Here is an 18,795-nt window from a genome sequence, read left to right as displayed (position 1 = left end):
CAAGCTGTGAGGGTTGCAGTGACTTTCCTATAGTGCTTGTCCCGTGCTGTATGCAGTGAGGGCACAGTAAATGTTAATAGTTGTTCTTGACTATATATATATATATATATTGATGATGACTTTTGAAAGGTGGTAGTTAGGAGAGTCTGAAGACCTAGACATTGGGAAGTAGAGGCAGGTAGGGGTGTGCCAGCTTTAGGATCAGTCCCCCCAACCTGCACGAGGCAGTTGGACATGAGCATTATGCCTAATGTCAGAGTACAGTGGAACTGGAAACATCATGTCCGCTAACCCCACTTGTCAAACAAATCCGGAAACTGAGGTTCAGAGTGACTTCTGTGGTGTCACGTGGCTAACTAGTGGTGACCTAGATCTGAGATCTGTTTCCTGCTTTCAGTGTCCTTCCAAGAACATTTAATTCTTGCATGTGACACATAGACACAGACCCTGAGGCTGAGGCGATGCATGTCGGTGCGTGTGTGTGTGTGTGTGTGTGTGTGTGTATGTGTGTGTGTGTGTATGTTTTGGTCCAGCGTGAGGGAGGAAGCTGACAGAATGGACAGCCGCTGTCCTCACTGCACTTTCCCCAGCTTGTGGAGTTTATTCATAGGTAGCTTATTCAGGAACTGCTTATCAACAGAGCATGTCAATAGCTGACACTTGCTGAGTACTTTCTGCTTGCATGGCGTTATTTAGCCTTGCATGGCATCCCTATGATGAGAGGCTCTGCTTATTGTTAATTCTGTTTAAAGTAATTTTTTTATTGTGGTAGGATATATATAGATAACAGAATTTACCATCTTGACCTTTCTGTGTGCGTGTGGTGCGTGTATGTGTGGAGATCTATTCTCTCTCTCTCTCTCTCTCTCTCTCTCTCTCTCTCTCTCTCTCTCTCTCTCTCTCTCCATCTTATTTCTTGAGACTCAGGCTCTTTCATTGAACCTGGAGCTCATGGAGATGGCCAGCCTCGCTGGTCAGCAAGCCCCAGGAATCCTCCTGTCTCAGCCTCCCTAGCTCTGGCTTTGCAGGCATGTGTCACCATACTCAGGTGTGTGTGTGTGTGTGTGTGTGTGTGTGTATGTGTGTGTGTGTTTAACACAGGTTCTGGGGATTGAAGCTCAGGTTTCATTCTATGCATCACTTTCCTGACTGAACATCTCCCTAACCACTTCCTACCCATTCCTTGTTATTATTTTTCCACAGTAATGACCTTAAGTGTCTAGGTGAGTGGCGTTGTCTATTTATAATGTGAAGCCAAGAAAGTCTTATTCCCCTTGTGGAGTCTATTCCTCTGCCTCATATCCAAAAAGCTGAAAGAGAAGGAAGTTACAGACCAGAGGCCCCTTTGCCTTTCTGTTTGGGCCAGGTTGGGGTGCATGTGTAGTGTAGGTCAGGTTTCATTCTCAAGCATCAAACACTTTCCTGACTGAACAGTTCCCCAACCACTTCCTACCCATCCCCATAACTGTCATCCGTCCCCATAACTGAATTTCATTACACTAAACTAGAACTTTGGGTTCATTAAACAACTCCTCCTCCTCCTCCTCCTCCTCCTCCTCCTCCTCCTCCTCCTCCTCCTCCTCCTCCTCCTCAGCCTGTGGCAACCATCTTTCCCCCTTCCGTCTCTGTGGCTTTGATGGCTGTCTGTAGCCAGGGATGACTTTTCCCCGTCTGAAAAGAAAGCGAGCTCGGAGCTGTGTGTCATGCTCTGGTCCCCAGACAGTGGTGACGATGATGCTGTGTGTGTGTGTGTGTGTGTGTGTGTGTGTGTGTGTGGTGGGGGGGGTCAGTCTCAGCCAGTCTCAGCCAGTCTCAGCCAGTCTCAGCCAGTCTCAGCCAGTCTCAGCCAGTCTCAGCCAGCTCATTCCTGGGCTCTTATTCTTTACCCTCCATAGTGTCTTCTCTGTCATCTTCATCCTGGATAAGGATGGGAGGCAGGAAACACACAATCATGGTCCTTAGCAAACAGCCAGCACGTAACACAGCCTCTATAAATGGTTTGAAACCTTGACCTACAGAAAGAACCACCTCAATGGTTGTTACTCATTGTGTGTGCTAAACCCCATCTTCCAGTGACTAAAAGATTCCCCAAACAACACTGAAACTTTTATTTAGATACTTGGGTATTTTGTATTCTATTAAACTATGTTTTACTTAGTAAACTTGATTTTGAGACTCACAAACTAATCATATTTTACAATTTGGAAAACACCAGTTTAGCAGGCTTCTTACTCAATGGTCCCTCTTCTCAGTTGTCAATCTATGAACAGGAACTAACTCAGTCTATTCGCCCTTCCTGTGTCCCCAGGGATTAACCAAGGAAGGACCACAGCAGTTCTTTTATGCTAGATTAGCTCCAAAGGGCCAGAGAAGCTCTTAGCCATAGGGAGGTGACTTACCAGGCAGGAGGCAAAGCTTTCCCCTGGGGCTCTTATCTTCATAGGCTCTGCCTCAGGGCTCTCCCCGCTGTAACCTGAAGGAGAACCTGCTGAAGGATAACTGTGCTCCAGAGTCTATTGAGTTCCCAGTCAGTGAGGCCCAGATCCTGGAGGCTAGACCACTCAGCAGCAAGGGCTCTGGAGACAGTGCCCAGATCACTCAAGTCAGCCCCCAGAGGATCGCCCTTCGACTACGGCCAGGTAGGCATGGGGATGGGTGTGGGTGTGGGTGTGGGTGGAGGTGGGTGTGGGTGGCTGTGGGTGGGGATTATCTTGGGGATAGACCTAAAACAAGTGGGCACAGGACATCTTTTGAAGGTCTGAGTAGGAACTCTTGGGGGAGGGGCAGCATAGGAGAGGAATGAGGTGGAAAGAGGAGGAGATGGGGGATGGGGGTGTGGGCAGGAAAATGGAAGAAATGAGAGAGAGGTGTCAGGATTGGAGTCAGATCTGAGTGTGAACCCCAACTCCACCACACTGATCCTTGTGGCTCTGCTTCCTCCTGACGTGCTTTATCTAGTTGATAGCTCTGGTGGAGGTGCAGATGAGGCAAAGTGTGAGAAAGCAAGTTGTAAACCTCTTTCTCTCTAGACGGGGCTGTTTGGAACAGACTAAGTAGGGACAGAGAAGGAAGGGCTATTAGGCTAAGGTGAGCTTTTTGAAGCATCTAGACTTGACTGAATCAATAAGAGTTTGAGAGAGATCTACTTTATGCAAAGCATCTGTGGGATTTGGAGAAAAGCAGGGAGCTATTTTCTTTGGAGACAGTACCTCTGGTCAGCCTGGAAGTCTCCCTGCTTCCGACTCGTGCATGCTGGGATTGCGGGCATGTGCCACCATACCCAGCATACTTCCTGTCCTTTACAGAGTCTGAAGTGTAGCAGCTGACCATTGTATGACTTAGAATATAGACCCTGGGGGCCCAGAGGGTCCCACACATGGGGATTTAGAGATGGTGGGAAGTCAAAGAATGGAAAAGAAGAGGTTCAAGAGACCACAAGAGGACAGGAGTTGTAAGGGTGTGTGTGTGTGTGTGTGTGTGTGTGTGTGGGTGTGTGGGTACGGGAGGTGACCAAAACTTTCAAGCATAATTTGATTCATGGAGGCCTACTCATGTATTTAATCCTAGAAGAAGAGGAGGAGAAAAACAAAAACAAACAAAAAACCAAAAACCTAACATCCTTCTGCCTTACAGATGATTCGAAGAGCTTTTCACTTCAAGTGCGGCAGGTGGAGGATTACCCCGTAGACATCTACTACTTGATGGACCTGTCTTACTCCATGAAGGATGATCTGTCCAGCATCCAGACCCTGGGTACCAAGTTGGCCTCTCAGATGCGCAAGCTTACTAGCAACCTTCGGATTGGCTTTGGGGCCTTTGTGGACAAGCCTGTATCACCATACATGTACATCTCCCCACCACAGGCAATCAAAAACCCCTGTTACAGGTAGGCCCTGTCTCCATGAGCCAGTGAAACTCCCCTTCCCTTTATCAAAGGCTGCTCCAAGTCCTGGTTCCCATTTTTAGCCTCAGGATTTTCCTTCACAGGGTTATTTTTAATGTCTATTTCTATGCACGTGTTTGGGCCTACTTGCATGTATATGTGCTGGGTGACCATGGAGGCCAGAAGAGGGTGTCAGATCCCTCGGGATGGGGGTTGCAGGTGGAGGTGAGCTGGGAACTGAACTCTGTTGTTCCTCTGGGAGAGCATCACGTGCTCTCACCATTGAGCCATCGCTCCACATTTTTCAGGTTGTTTTGTTGGCTGCTTTATGTAAGAGCCTAGCATCTGCAACTTGTTCTCGGCCTGGAAGATGGGCCTACTATCTGGAGTATTGTGCCAATAGGGCTCACAGCTTGCAGGGGTCTTATACGTAAGTGTCATCAGCTTTCTGGCTCTGTCACAAATGTGCAGAAGTGAAGGGGACAAACTCAAAAGCAGAGAGAAGTCTAGATAGATGAGTAAGAATGTAATTGTGATTTCAGAGGAATTGGTTCATGGTCTTTATTATAGTCATCAAGGGCACAAATTTTACAAAGTTAAACTGAAGAACATTACACCATTTTATTGAACTCTTTAATAGTATATAAATGGTTAAGTTCTTTCTATTCACCTTCTTTATAGAAATATGTCTCTTAAAAAGTTATTATTTCATGTATATCAATGTTGCCTGAATGCATGCCTGTGTACCGTGTGTGTGCCTGGTGCCATCAGAGGCCAGAAGAAGGTATTGAATGCCCTGGAGCTGGAGTTGTGAGCCACCATGTGATTGCTGAAATTAAACCCGGGTCCTCTGGAAGAGTATCCAGTGCTCTTAACCACCCAACCGTCTCTCCAGCCCCTCACACCTTTTTTGTTTGTTTGTTTGTTTTTTGAGACAGGGATTTTTGCTCTGTAGCCTAGGCTGGTCTCAGCCTCCGGAGTGCTGTCCTACAGACACTCGCCATCCCACCTTCCCTCTGTGGTTGGAGGAGCTCTAGGAATTGCACGTAGGGTTTCATGTTTGCCAGGCAAGCGTTCTACCTCTGAACAGTGCCTCCAGCCCTGGGCCTCTGTCTAGCTCATGGTTGGCTACTTTCCCTGCTGTCACGATCCAGCGCTTTGTACAAGTAACTTAAGGGAGGAAAAGTTTACTTTGGCTCACGTCTCTGAGGATGTATTCCGTCATGGCAGCTAAGGCATGAAGCGTTTAAAGTGGCTTGGTCTGTGGTGGCAGCAGCCTGTGGCAGCTACCTGCTACAAGCCGCCAGGGCTGATCAGGGAGCCATCGTGGAACAATCCAGCCTTGCCTATATAACCCTATGTATGCCCGGGTCTGTGTTAAAGGTGCTACAACCTCCCTCAATCTGTGCTCAAGCGTGTGAGCCTGTGGGGCCCATCTCATATTCACACCACAGCAGTTTACTGATGAATGGCTTTCTTGACAAAGACTGTAAATCTATGAATGGTAGTGATTTAAAACTATGATTACTCCCGCTGGAGAGAGGGCCCAGGGGTAAAGACCGCTCCCTGCTCTTCCAGAGGATCCGGCAGAGTCCAGTTCCAGTACCCAAGCCAGGCAGTCCTTAACCCAAGCCTCCAGCTCCAGCTCCAGGGCTCTAATGCTGCCTTCCGGCCTCCGTGGGCCCTGCATGCACGCGCTCTGTGTCTGCTCTCTTCCTCCTTTCCCCTCCACCATCAAAAATACACTGTAATAAAATGATGATTTATGGGCTGGCAAGGCATGGCTTTACTTTTTAACTTTATTTTATTTATTATTTATTTATTCGTTTGTTTGTTTGTTTTTTAGAGGCAGGGTTTCTTTGTATAGCCCTGGCTATTCTGGAACTCACTCTGTAGACCAGGCTGTCCTCAAACTCAGAAATCTGAAATCTGCCTGCTTCTGCCTTCCAAGTGCTGGGGTTAAAGGTGTGCGCCACCACTGCCCAGCTTATTTTTTTATTTTTTTATGTATATGAGACCACTATAGCTGTACTGATGGTTGTGAGCCATCATGTGGTTGCTGGGATTTGAACTCAGGACCTTCCGAAGAGCAGTCAGTGCTCTTAACTGCTGAGCCACCTCTCCCGCCCACTTTTTAATTTTATAGAAAATTCTATGGTATAGTTTCAAACTTGGCTCTGTGCTTATGAAAGGCATCGGTTAGTCCGGGGAGCAGGGTCTGATCTGTAAATCTACTGGGTCTCTGCTTGACTGCTGCAGTCAAAAGCATTAATGATAACAGCCATGAGAGCTTGAGCCCAACTCTTTAATTTTTTTTTAAAGATTTATTTATTATATTTACATGAGTACACTGTAGAGCTGTCTTCAGACACACCAGAAGAGGACATCAGGTCCCATTACAGATGGTTGTGAGCCACCATGTGGTTACTGGGATTTGAACTCAGGACCTCTGGAAGAGCAGTCAGTGCTCTTAACCACTGAGCCATCTCTCTAGCCCAAGCTCAACTCTTGCAGAACCACTTTACTTGGTCCCAGGATAGCTCTCACAGGAGAAGCACTATTTTATATCCCCATATAGATCAGACCCTGGGCTACACCTGCAGCTCTGACTTGGATTGGCTTATATATTAATTACTGTTCTTGTTGCTGTTACCAAATCTGTGTTGGAATGCAGGCTCAGAGGGGCCCTCAGAGAGCCCATGCTTGGTAAATGGGGAGCTGGCCAGGGTTTGATCTCCTGTCTGGTTTCATTGCTTCCATTCTTGCCCTTTTGGCTATCTGGAGGTATGGCTGTGATGCCATAGGTAGCTTGAAGGCCCTGGAGTCTAGACTGTCTCAATAATTGTGATTCTGTGAGGCCAGAGGTGTAGCTGTGTGGTAGAGCTTTTATCTGGCATGCATGAGACTTTGGGTTCAGTCCTTAGCACCAACATGTGTGCATGTGTGCTCTCTCTCTCTCTCTCTCTCTCTCTCTCACACACACACACACACACACAGACAGACAGATATATACAGACATACACACACACACACACACACACACACACACACACACACAGATATACACACAGAGAGACCCAGAGACACACAGATACAGACACACGGAGATACACACAGAGACACACACACAGATAGAAACTCACAGAGACACACACAGACACAGAGACACACACAGATAGAGACGCACATAGATACACATAGATACACAGACACACACAGAGACACACACAGAGAGACAGAGACACACAGAGACACACAGATACACACACAGAGACACATAGACACACATACAGACACACACAGAGACAAGACACACACAGAGATATACCCATAGAGATACATAGAGACAGAGACACAGAGACAAAGACACACAGAGACAGAGACAGAGACACAGACACACACACACACACACACACACAGATAGAGAGAGAGAGGAGAGAGAACTAATATGACACAGTAGCCATGCTCCCAGCTATATCTACCCCTCTTTCTTTCCCTGACCCCTGAAGCACCTTCCTTCACATCATGGCTTTTGCTAAGATGACCTGTCATCTCCCTCCAGTATGAAGAATGTCTGCCTGCCCATGTTTGGCTACAAACACGTGCTGACACTAACCGACCAGGTGACCCGCTTCAATGAGGAAGTGAAGAAACAGAGTGTGTCCCGGAACAGAGATGCCCCAGAGGGCGGCTTTGACGCCATCATGCAGGCTACAGTCTGTGACGTGAGTTTGGAAGGCAAGGGCTGCCAGGTGTAGCTGGCACAAATCAAAATGGGGAAGGAAACAGTTCACTTGGGGATTTCTGGTGTGAGGGGGGATGGGAACCATGCGGGACTTGGCACAGTCTGTGTAATAAATTGCTCCTGACACGCAGTCTGTCTTTATATCCATGCCAAGGCCACAGACAACACCTCATTAAACCACAGTAGGTCCAGATCTTTCCTAGGGAGAACATCTTCCCACATTTTCTGGAATTATTTCAGAGTCAAGCCTGGGCTAACTTGACCTCAGTAAAGTGGGCAGATGATAGGGTGGGGCTTCATTTGGCCCAGGCCAGATCTGTGCATGCAGATGGGGTCCTATTATGTGTGAAGTTGAAGGAGGCATGCTTGATCCTCATGCACTAATCGACGACAGGATGGCTTCCTTATGGGAATAAAGCCGGGATTGGAGAGTTCGAGTTTATGTTCCGAGGCTGGGGCTGAGGTCCGTCGCCGAGGCAGCTTGTCTGGCTTTTCATACTGGGCTGGTTCTGGGTCTTTGTTTTGTATTGATGACATAGCTGAAGTCTCGGTGTTTTATTTTGTGTTTTGTTTTCTTTTTGTTTAACAGGAAAAAATTGGCTGGAGGAATGATGCATCCCATTTGCTGGTGTTTACCACTGATGCCAAGACCCATATCGCTCTGGATGGAAGGCTGGCAGGCATCGTCCTGCCCAATGATGGGCGCTGTCACATTGGCACTGACAACCACTACTCTGCCTCCACTACCATGGTGAGATGCCTGGCCCCTACCGCGGTCCGTGCTCACTCTGGTAGGGCAAGGGCTCTGTGTGAAATTGAAAACAGCTCTTCCTCTGGGCATCCTATGGGGCTCCGCTGATGCCCGTCCCTGCAGATCCCACAGGGACTCACTCATCCAGGGTATTCTGTCTGACCATGGAGATGGCTATGCCTGTGGTCAGTGTTCACGCTGAGTCTACCGTCATCAGCACCAGCATCTTGGTGTCCAGCATGGACCCACGCGATGCACCAGGCACAGCTGGGGAGCTCATGTTCTCCCTTCCTTTGAACGGCCCCTTCGTGGAATCAAGCACATCGTAGTTACGGAGGAAAAAAAAAGGGGGGCGGGAGGGCAAAGGTTTCATTGATGAAATAAAAACCCCAGAGAGCAGAGCCTGTTGAGGAAAGGTTAAAGGGCACAGAGTCATTTGGTTTGAAGGAAAGTTGGTCCATGGATAATTTAGGATGACACGTAAGACAACTTCTGTAGAGTTATGTGTTTTAGTTAACTATACTTAATTAAATAAGAGGAAAGGAGCTTAAGTTGAAATAGGAGAAATAGCTGTAAGCCATGAGACAAATGCAGCGATGTTTAATGTAGTAGCACTTTGGGTATTTGGGAGGAAGTCTTGATGCTTTTTTCCTGCCTTGTCTCTGCCCACCCTCATTTCATGAGACAGGGTCTTGCAATGCATTCTGGGCTTGTCCCGCCCACCCTCGGTTCATGAGACAGGGTCACGCAATGCATTCTGGGCTTGTCCCGCCCACCCTCGTTTCATGAGACAGGGTCATGCAATTGCATTCTGGGCTGGCTTGTAGCTCTCAGCCCTTTGCCTTCCACTGGCAGATGTGAGGGTGCGTCAATGTGCCGCTATGTCTGCTTTGATTGTTCGTTTGAGAAAGGGTCTCTCTCATTCTATATGTAGCCCAGGCTGGCCGTCACCTTGCAATCCTTCTGCCTCCACCTTCTGGGCGTTGGAATTAGGAATCTGTGCCACCATGCCTGTTAATTGTTGTAGTCTGCAGATTGAGCCCAGCGTCTCACATTGTGTTAGATATTACCCAACCACCAAGGCCTACTCTGTTTTTTTAAAGCAGAATAAATAGCGGAACCACCTGTAGTTTAAAAATGATTAAACGCAGGACACTGAATTAGGGGTTTCACGAGCTCCCTTGTGAGGTCTAGCATTCCACGGACATAGTCATGACTCGTACTGTTTCCTGGTCTTCACTTCCTTGGTATTAACCACGTCCAAGGCGAGCACTGTCAGACAATGGGTGAGTCAGCTCTGACACTAGTCTATACAGAGCTCTGAGCAGGAGCTGTGAGAGATGAAACAGCTATAATGACCCACTCTTAGGAGCTTTACATGAAGGGAGAGGATATATCCCTACACAGTATTAATAGCATGGAACTCATGGTGGGTGACACAGTCAAGGGCTATTGGCAGCCCTATTGGCAGTCAAGGAGGGCCTACTGGAGGAGGTGGGCTTAGGCTAAGGAAGGAGGATTACCAAGATGACAGTCACTTCTGGTAACAGGAAGAATGAGCTAGGTCAGTGCTGAGTAGGAGAGGGGTAGGGGTGAGAGACGTTTGAACCGTGAGGCTGAGATCATGCGGCAGGTGACCAGTAGAGCGAGGTTAGGACAGTCGCCTCTAGTTCCCCAGCAGTGAGGCCTAGCTCACGGAGATTTGAGCGGGAAGGAGGGTGCTTGGTTTTGGAACTACCAGCCCAGGGGTCACAGTCGAGCTTCTGGGGCTTTACCCTTTCACTCAGGCATTGCGCCACGTTCTGGCGCTAACGATACAATTGCACGGACACAGAAAGTTGGAAAAGAGCTTTAGTTTTGTGTTCAGAATTTGTGAATTTGAGGGACCGCATCTGGTGATGATCACGGCTGGCTGAGTCCCAAGACTCAGGCTGTCATGAGGCAGGAGGTCAGGGAGCATGCGTGAAGCGGGAGGCTTCTGTCTTCATTGGTGTCCTTTTGTTAAGCTAGTAAGATTCAACTCTAGGGACTTCTAATCCTACTTACTTCCCAAAGACTCTACCCTAAAGGCCTTAGAGAGGTGTGTGTGTGTGTGTGTGTGTGTGTGTGTCCACCCCCTCAGCATCTCACAGTGGGAAGTTCGTTTCAGCACTCGAAACCAGAGGGGCTCGCTGAAGCCACACCCAAGCATAACACCCACTTTGATTAGTGGGTAAGTGCTTTTAAGTTTCACCTTGCTTTGGTCATGCCGAATAAGACAGGCTCAACGGCTTAGACTCCAGGGACACCTGTGAGATGTGCCCACTAACCTTCACCTTTTCCCCCTTTCTAGGATTACCCATCTCTGGGGCTGATGACTGAGAAACTATCCCAGAAAAACATTAACTTGATCTTTGCAGTGACTGAAAATGTCGTCAGCCTTTACCAGGTAATTAGGACTCTTGGCTTCTCTCTTGTCACCACAGGTGGACCTGTCCCAGGTGGCCAGTTCCTGCTGTCACTAGCCAGGGACCTAACCAGGAAAAATCCTCTTTAAACCCATTCTCCATTTACATTCCTCCCCGAAGCCTTTTTCCTCCAATCTCTCACATAAGGAAGCCCGTGGTGGTTTGTGTTGGAGGCAGAGGGGTGACTCAGTGGGGGGAGGGGTATAAAAAGTTGTTTTTTAAAAAAATATTTTTCTCAGATATGACAATATGCTAGGTCTGTTCCGGCAGTAACAAGAAAGTGCCCTCTAAACTTCATTTTTAAGACTGCCAGTCGGGCGGTGGTGGTGCGTGCCTTTAATCCCAGCACTTGGGAGGCAGAGACAGGCAAATCTCTGAGTTTGAGACTTCTTCGTCTACAGAGCAAGTTCCAGGACATCCAGGGTGGCACAGTGAACCCGTTTTTAAAAACAAACAAACAAGCAAACACACGCAACCAGTCTGACCAAGGAGGGCTCAAGGAGGAGACCACTTTGTTCAGTGCGATGTGGACATGTTTGTCTTCCTTTCTAGAATTACAGTGAGCTCATCCCCGGGACTACAGTGGGCGTCCTGTCTGACGACTCCAGCAATGTCCTCCAGCTCATTGTTGACGCTTACGGGGTAAGAACGCTGGCCCAGGCGGCCCTGGTGAGTCTGCCTGACGCAGCTTTCTCATCAGAGTTTTTAAAACAAGAAGTAAAAGAGGGGTGCAGTGGTCTATGACGGAAAGCAGACACATACATTTCCTTCAGGAAGGAAATTTATCAAAAAGCCATGCTTGGGCCTGTGAGTGGGAGAATGTTAGACAAAAACAATACAATATGAAGGCTAAATAGAATAGGTTCTTAAAGGGGACAAGAGGCTTCCCTGTAGAACCTAAAGGGGAGCTTCATTGAGAGAGTGAAAAAGGTTCTGAGGAGAGGGAGAAAGAGATGGAGAGAAGGAGAGAGGGGGAAAGATAGACAGACAGACAGACAGACAGACACACACACACACACACACACACACACACACACAGACACACACACGACAGAGAGAGACACACAGAGAGAACAAACTCCCTTGAGAGCAATGGGAGGGGAGGCCCAAGGAGCCTCTTCCATGAGCAGCCTTTGTCTCCAGACCAAGTCTTCCTGATGACCAAGCCCCAGAACAGAGGGACGCTCCACCCTTTCATTTGTTTTAGGAGTGGTGGGAAGTTTCCTATCACGTGATTTGGTTGAACATCGCACACAGAGAAGCCAGGAGGTACTACATACACTGAGAACAGTCAAGTCAGGGCACAAACTGCCTTGAAACTCTCTGTCCCAAGGAGAGCTGCAGAAGGCCTGACTCGGGCTGTGGGACCGCGCCTAAAGGTGCAGGCCCATGTCCTAGCAGAGCTCGGATTTGGGAGCCCTGACGGCCATTCGCCCGTGTGGCCTTACTGTGTCTCCTTTATGCCCCCAGAGGCAGATGGTGGCCAGCCTTGGGAGTAACGAATGGCACCTTCTGAAATGGGCCAGGGAGGAACAGGAACTGAATGTGGGGAGCTTAGTGGCCGAGGAGGCTGCAAATGGGGATTAGATGCTCAGGGATGCAGTTGCAACTGCCAGAGAGGCCCCAGGGCATGTCCGGGCCACTGCCCTGGCTTTGTGTGGACAGGCTAGCTTTTGTCCATGGCCTAACCTTCTTTTGCCCCTCTGCTTAGAAAATCCGCTCGAAAGTGGAGCTGGAAGTACGTGACCTCCCAGAAGAGCTGTCCCTGTCCTTCAATGCCACCTGTCTCAACAACGAGGTCATCCCGGGCCTCAAGTCTTGTGTAGGCCTCAAGATTGGCGACACGGTGAGGTGGGCTAGGGAAGGGGCTGATTCTGAAGCTCTCACCATGGGCCCCGGATCTGTGTGCACCCCCACCCTTTCCGGAGTGAGCTGTTAAAGTAGTAGAGTTGATACCCAATGCTGTCCTTGGAAGGTTACAGCATAGCATTTCCTCTGGGGCTGGTTCGACCCAGATCTACTTCGGTCTGAACGTCGTCTTTCCATCCAGGTGAGCTTTAGCATCGAGGCCAAGGTGCGTGGCTGTCCCCAGGAGAAGCAGCAATCTTTCACTATTAAGCCTGTGGGCTTTAAGGACAGCCTCACGGTCCAGGTGACCTTCGACTGTGACTGTGCCTGCCAGGCCTCTTCCCAGCCTTTCAGCCCACGCTGCAACAATGGGAACGGGACCTTTGAGTGTGGGGTGTGCCGCTGTGACCAGGGCTGGCTGGGGTCCATGTGCGAGTGCTCCGAGGAGGACTACCGACCCTCTCAGCAGGAAGAGTGCAGCCCCAAGGAGGGCCAGCCCATCTGCAGCCAGCGGGGCGAGTGCCTCTGTGGCCAGTGCGTCTGCCACAGCAGTGACTTCGGCAAGATCACTGGCAAGTACTGTGAGTGTGACGACTTCTCCTGCGTCCGCTACAAGGGGGAGATGTGCTCTGGTGAGTACAGGTGCCCACTTGCATGCTCAAGAGAGTCATGCGTGCATACCCATAGTGCCTTGGGAACAAGTGGAGGGCTTGGGGTGGGCAAGGCAGGGCAGAACTGAGGATCCATTTCAATGAATAGAAAAACAGGAATGAGCAGGGGAGGGAAGCAGCCCTTTTCTCCTTGCTGGTGGCTGGAGGAAGCTGAAGTGAATAGGCAAGAGTTGAGGGGAAGTAGTTTATCTTGCTTTTCTTTCTTCTGCTCTTTCTGATAATGTCGCAAGTTCCTAGTCCCTTTGAATTTAAGGACCAACATATTTCTCATCTAAAAAAATCAGTTTCATGGTAGTTAAACTGCTCTTGTCTACAGATGGAAAATATGTGATGTTGGAATATATTGTAAGGCGAATGATAATTTTACTTGAATTTATTTTTCTATTCTTAGAGACTTAGAAAGTAGTGGTACATATGCAAGACATTGGGGCACTTAGAAAATGGTATGCTCATGTTAAATGTTACCCCTGTTTACCATTTGTCTCTTGTTATTTGAATTCTGCCCCTGTGCTGTCCAAAATGGTAACCACCGGCTACATGTGGCTGTTTAAACTAGTTGAGGTAGAAAATGTAAGTTCAGCTTCTCAGTTGTCCGGTAGCCAGGGGTGTGGCTATCATACTGGACCATGCGGATTTTGAACATTTTGACATAGCAGAAAGTTCCACAGGATGGTATGGTGATAGGGACTTCCTACTTGCATGTGAAAAGTGTGTATGTGTATGTGCGTGTGTGCATGTGTGGGTGTATGTGTGGGTAAATGTGTGGGTGCATGTGTGCGTGAGTATGTACATGTGTGTGTGCATGTGTGGGTGCATATGTGTATGTGTGTGGGTGCATGTGTGTGTGTATGTGGGTGCATGTGTGCATGAGTGTGCACATGTGTGTGTGTGCATGTGTGTGAATGCACATGTGTGCATATGGCTATACAGACTAGAGGTGGCCATTGTGTATCTTCTTCAGTTACTTTGTTCCCTACTTTTTGAGACAGGGTTTTCCATTCACCCCGGAGCTCAGCAGTTGGCTAGGTTGGCAGGCCAGTACGCTGCAGAGATTCCTGCTTCGAAGTGTTGAGACAAGGGCGTAAAGACGTGGGCCGCCAAGCCTGGCTTTATTTCTTTAAAACCTGGTGCTGGAGATCTGAACTCAGGTCCCCATGCTTGTAACACAAGCTGTCTCTCCAGCCTGGGGACTAGAATTTTGAGCTGTTGGACCTGCAGGATTCTGAGCTGTCCTTACTGTGAAATTCAGTGCAGTCCTGAGGCCTGTTGGTAACTTCAGACTGGCCCCAGAGACCAATTTTGGGTTTGTTCCCAACAAAGAGGAGCCAAAGTCCTGGTTAAAATGGTCTTTATCTGAGTCCTCTCAGGGCAAGGACAGCCTGAGTTCCCAGGCCCTGGAGGTAGGCTTATGTTGGACAGACAGGCTGCAGGCATTTGCTAGCTGCACCGGCTGGAGCTGATGTATGTGCAGTGTACTGTGTGGTCAGCTGAACCGAGGCTGTGTGACTGCGTTCTGTGGGGATCTAGGCCCAGATGGGCCTCATGTGCATTGAGGGTTGACCAGCTGAGCTAAGTGACTCAGGCACTCACTCTAACACGGTGGCGCACGCCTGTAATCCCAGCATTATAGACTGCAGTTAGGAGGACAAGGCCATCCTTAGCTACACAGTAATTCTGAGGCTCATCAACACCCAACCACCACCACCACCACCACCATCACCACCATCACCACCATCACCACCACCACCACCACCATCACCACCACCAAAAAGGTCAATAAGAAAGATAGATAAGCCATGTAAAAAAACAGGTCCCAGGGGACCGGAGTGACTACTCAGCGGTTAAGAGCGTGCACTATTCTTGTTGTTGTACCTCAGGAGCACCTGCTACTCTGGCCCTGGAGACGCCAATGCCTCTCTGACCTCTAAGGCTCCTGCACTCAAAGTACCCGTGGTCACCATACACATAATTAAAAAAAAAAAAACTTTTAAAAACACGCCCACAAACATGATACCTTTGCTGATCTGAAACATTGTTCACCTCAGTGGGGGTAAGAGATATCACTATTAAATTAGGGATAAAAGTATTAAATAATTCTTAATAATTAATCGATACTATTACTATTAAATTATTACATCATTATTAAATTAGCTAAATTAGTGGCAAGAGATCAGGACCCCAGTGATGAAAACGGGCGCACAGTAGCAGTTTGAACCAGGGTGAGAGGCAGGGGTTTCAGCTCATTTTAATATTTAACAGTATTTCTGACCTGCTCATACTGCCAAAGGCACACACAAAGGAGAAGCGGGAGTGCTGGGAGAGGCTGGCCTAGGAAAGGCCTACAGAGGAGCCTGGGGCCCTTCACCTGGGCGGGGATGATTGGTCCAGGGTGTGTCTGGGGGGCAGGTTCCAGCCAGAGTACTTTTTCTTTGGCCACCAACCCCATAGCACCTTGAGAATTCCCACCTCCCGAGGTGCTCCACTCCAGTCCCTGGCAAGGACTCCTTTGGATGCCACACCCATTTTACAGCTTGTCACCAGGGTATCCGGTGCCCATTGGAGCTTCCCATCTCATCCTTGTGACAGTGTTCTCACATCTTTAGGGACACGTGTTCATGGCGTGCTTGGCATTGTGCTGACATTTGGTTCCTGTGGGCGAACAAGGGGTCATGTGTTGACCTCTCAGAGCTAGTGTCCCTCTTTGATGCCTGCCTTGGGGACATTACGGGGCAGGCGTGCTGTGACTGCTCCTTCCTCATGGCCTCTAAGCCTGCAGGTGGCTGCTTGGCCTGCTCCCCTCCCCTGATCCCCTACTTCAGGCCTTTGAGGTTGCTTGTATCTCTGGCCTGTTCCCCCCCTCTACCTCAGACCGCAGGGAGACAGAGAATGTGTAGTCTTCCTCCCAAGCTCTTTCCCACCTGCTGCACACAGACAGGCTTCCTCTGTGGGCTAGGCCTTATGCCGTAGCCGCATGAGAGGAACTGGTATCAACAGACAGTTTTACTGTTTATTTAATATACCAAAGTGTCTGTCACATGAGGAGTCACAGCCTGCTAGAACCCAGAGATGAGATGTCTGCAGAGTCCCCAGAGAGACTCATGGATGGGGGACTCTTGGGCGGTTTCATGGAGGTGATGTCTGACGGAACCAGCCCACAGGAAAGGAGTGGAATCGTCAGTCAGTCTGGAAGTCTATCTTATGTTCCCTCTGACTGAAACCCCTCTTCCTCCTCCCCCACTCTTTCATTTCTTGCTCCCTCCTCTGGCTTTCCTGTGAACCCAGCCTAGGCCCCCTTTGGCTGGAGAGGTACCAACACTGTGACATTACTATACTGTGGTTTCCTTTTAGGGACTGACCCTGCCAGGGCCTGGGGTCAGCCTGCTGGCTCCCACCGGCTACCCATTCCCATTCCCGACAGCACTCTCTGGCTGGCCCAGCAGACCCTCTTGTCAAAGATCACTTTGTTTAGCCTCACAAAGGAAACACTGTGGGACGCTGTGGGATGCTGTGGGACGTGGGTTCTGTGGAGGCCGAGGCCTCTTCTGAGTCCCGCCAGGCCTCTGTGGTGTTCTCCTTTCTCCATCCAGGAACAGAGTGGATGCGGTGGAGCCCCTGCTGTGTGACACACCCACCCCAGCTGCTGCTCAGGAGGGTTGACTGATTAGAGCTCGTAGCTGCTCTTTGGAGCTGACAGGATCTGCCTTCCTTTCAGAAGCTGACCACTAAAGGAAGGTTGTGCAAGGGCAGTTCCTCTTCCTCAGAGTGGGCCCAGCTCTGGGGTGCTACTCGTATTTCCAAACTCACCATGGGCTTAGGCTGGAAGGAGTTTCTATCCTAGATCACAAACCTGTTCTGTGCATGTGTGTGTTCGAGTGCTCGTGCAAACATGTACTAATATCCATGTGTGGAAATCAGAGGATCACGCTGCCATTCCTCAGGAATTGTCTACCTTGCTTACTGAGTCAGAGCCTGTTGCTCAGGCCTGGTTTGTGAGGGAGCCTCAGGCACCTGTCTGTCTTTGCCTTCCTGGTGCTGGATTTACAAATGCGTGCCAGCGCACCTGGCTTGCTTTTCTTTCTTCCTTCCTTCCTTCCTTCCTTCCTTCCTTCCTTCCTTCCTTCCTTCCTTCCTTCCTTCCTTCCTTCCTTCCTTCCTTTCTTTCTTTCTTTCTTTCTTTCTTTCTTTCTTTCTTTCTTTCTTTCTTTCTTTCTTTCTTTCTTTCTTTCTTTCTTTCTTTCTTCTTTAATTATTTAAATGGGTTCTGAGGCTAGAACTTGGATTTTCTTGACCATGGCAAGCACTTTACTGAGTGATCTATTTCTTAAGCCTCACCGGATTTTCGCGCCTACCTCCCTTCCTCCCTTCCTCCCTTCCTTCTCCTCAGTAAAGAAGATTCTAACATAATATGCTTCTAGAGAGCTCAGCCTCAAGACTTAGAGTGTTTCTCCTTCCCAGCTTTCCTGCCAGCCCCGACTCATCTCTGAGGACAGCTTGCTTCTGGTCTCCTATTTAAAAAAAAATTGAAAGATTTCTAATTAATTAATTAATGTTTTTCAAGATAGGGTTTCTTTGTATAGTCTTGGCTGTCCTGGAACTAGATCTGTAGATTAAGTTGGCCACCAAAATTCACCTGCCTCTGCCCCCTCCCCCCCCACTGAGTGCTGGGATTACAGGCATGTGCCACCACCACCTGGCTGTTTTTTATCTTTCTTTCTTTCTTTCTTTTCTTTTCTTTTCTTTTCTTTTCTTTTCTTTTTTTTTTTTTTCCCAAGGCAGAGTTTCTCTGTATAGCCCTGGCTGTCCTGGAACTCACTCTGTAGACCAGGCTGGCCTCAAACTCAGAAATCCGCCTGCCTCTGCCTCCCAGAGTACTGGGATTACAGGAATGTGCCACCACCGCCCTGCTGTTTTTTATATTTCTAAAATGATGTCTTTATTTTTATTTCATGCACAAAGGGGTTTACCTGCATATATATCTGTGTGAGAGGATCAAATCACTTGGAGCTGGAGTTACAGACAATTGCGAGCTGCCATGTTGGTGCTGGGAATTGAACCTGGGTCTTCGGAAGAGCAGCCAGTGTTCTTAACCACCAAACCATCTCTCCAGCCCTTTTTATATGTGCAGGTGTTCTGCCTGCTTGTCTCTACATCATGTGCATGCAGTGTCTGTGGAGGCCAGAAGGGGGCACTGCATCTCCCTAAGATTGGAGTTGATAGCCACCCTGTAGGTTGAGGGACTCGAACTGTAGCCTTCTAGAAGAGCAACCAGTGCAGTTATCTGCTAGGTCATCCCTCCAGCCCTAAGGTTACAGCCTCGGCTGGGCTTGGCCTCGAGATCTTTCTGCCTCCATCTCTTTAGTGTACGCTGTGGGCCCATCTGTTCTAAAGGAGTGCTGCAGCTGAGTTGTATTTACATGCCTGAGTCTCGGATGATGATGTGTCTAGGAGAG

At 48.8% G+C, this 18,795-nt stretch overlaps 1 protein-coding gene across 1 annotated transcript in view; it reads left to right on the top strand.

Moving 5' to 3' along the window:
* Itgb3 (integrin subunit beta 3) overlaps positions 1 to 18,795 on the top strand; it is a 57,872-nt gene that overhangs the window by 23,639 nt on the left and 15,438 nt on the right. Inside the window, exons 4-11 of the mRNA XM_052197392.1 lie at positions 2,444 to 2,639; positions 3,634 to 3,886; positions 7,446 to 7,608; positions 8,218 to 8,379; positions 10,712 to 10,807; positions 11,379 to 11,468; positions 12,538 to 12,677; positions 12,882 to 13,306. Of these exons, the coding sequence (XP_052053352.1) occupies positions 2,444 to 2,639; positions 3,634 to 3,886; positions 7,446 to 7,608; positions 8,218 to 8,379; positions 10,712 to 10,807; positions 11,379 to 11,468; positions 12,538 to 12,677; positions 12,882 to 13,306 (1,525 nt within the window). The remainder of the gene's footprint in view (positions 1 to 2,443; positions 2,640 to 3,633; positions 3,887 to 7,445; positions 7,609 to 8,217; positions 8,380 to 10,711; positions 10,808 to 11,378; positions 11,469 to 12,537; positions 12,678 to 12,881; positions 13,307 to 18,795) is intronic.

Source organism: Apodemus sylvaticus, chromosome 10, assembly GCF_947179515.1.
Source record: "Apodemus sylvaticus chromosome 10, mApoSyl1.1, whole genome shotgun sequence".
NCBI lineage: Eukaryota > Metazoa > Chordata > Mammalia > Rodentia > Muridae > Apodemus > Apodemus sylvaticus.
The sequence above is the reverse complement of the archived record's forward strand: the minus strand, read 5'-3'. Positions and strand labels throughout refer to the sequence as shown.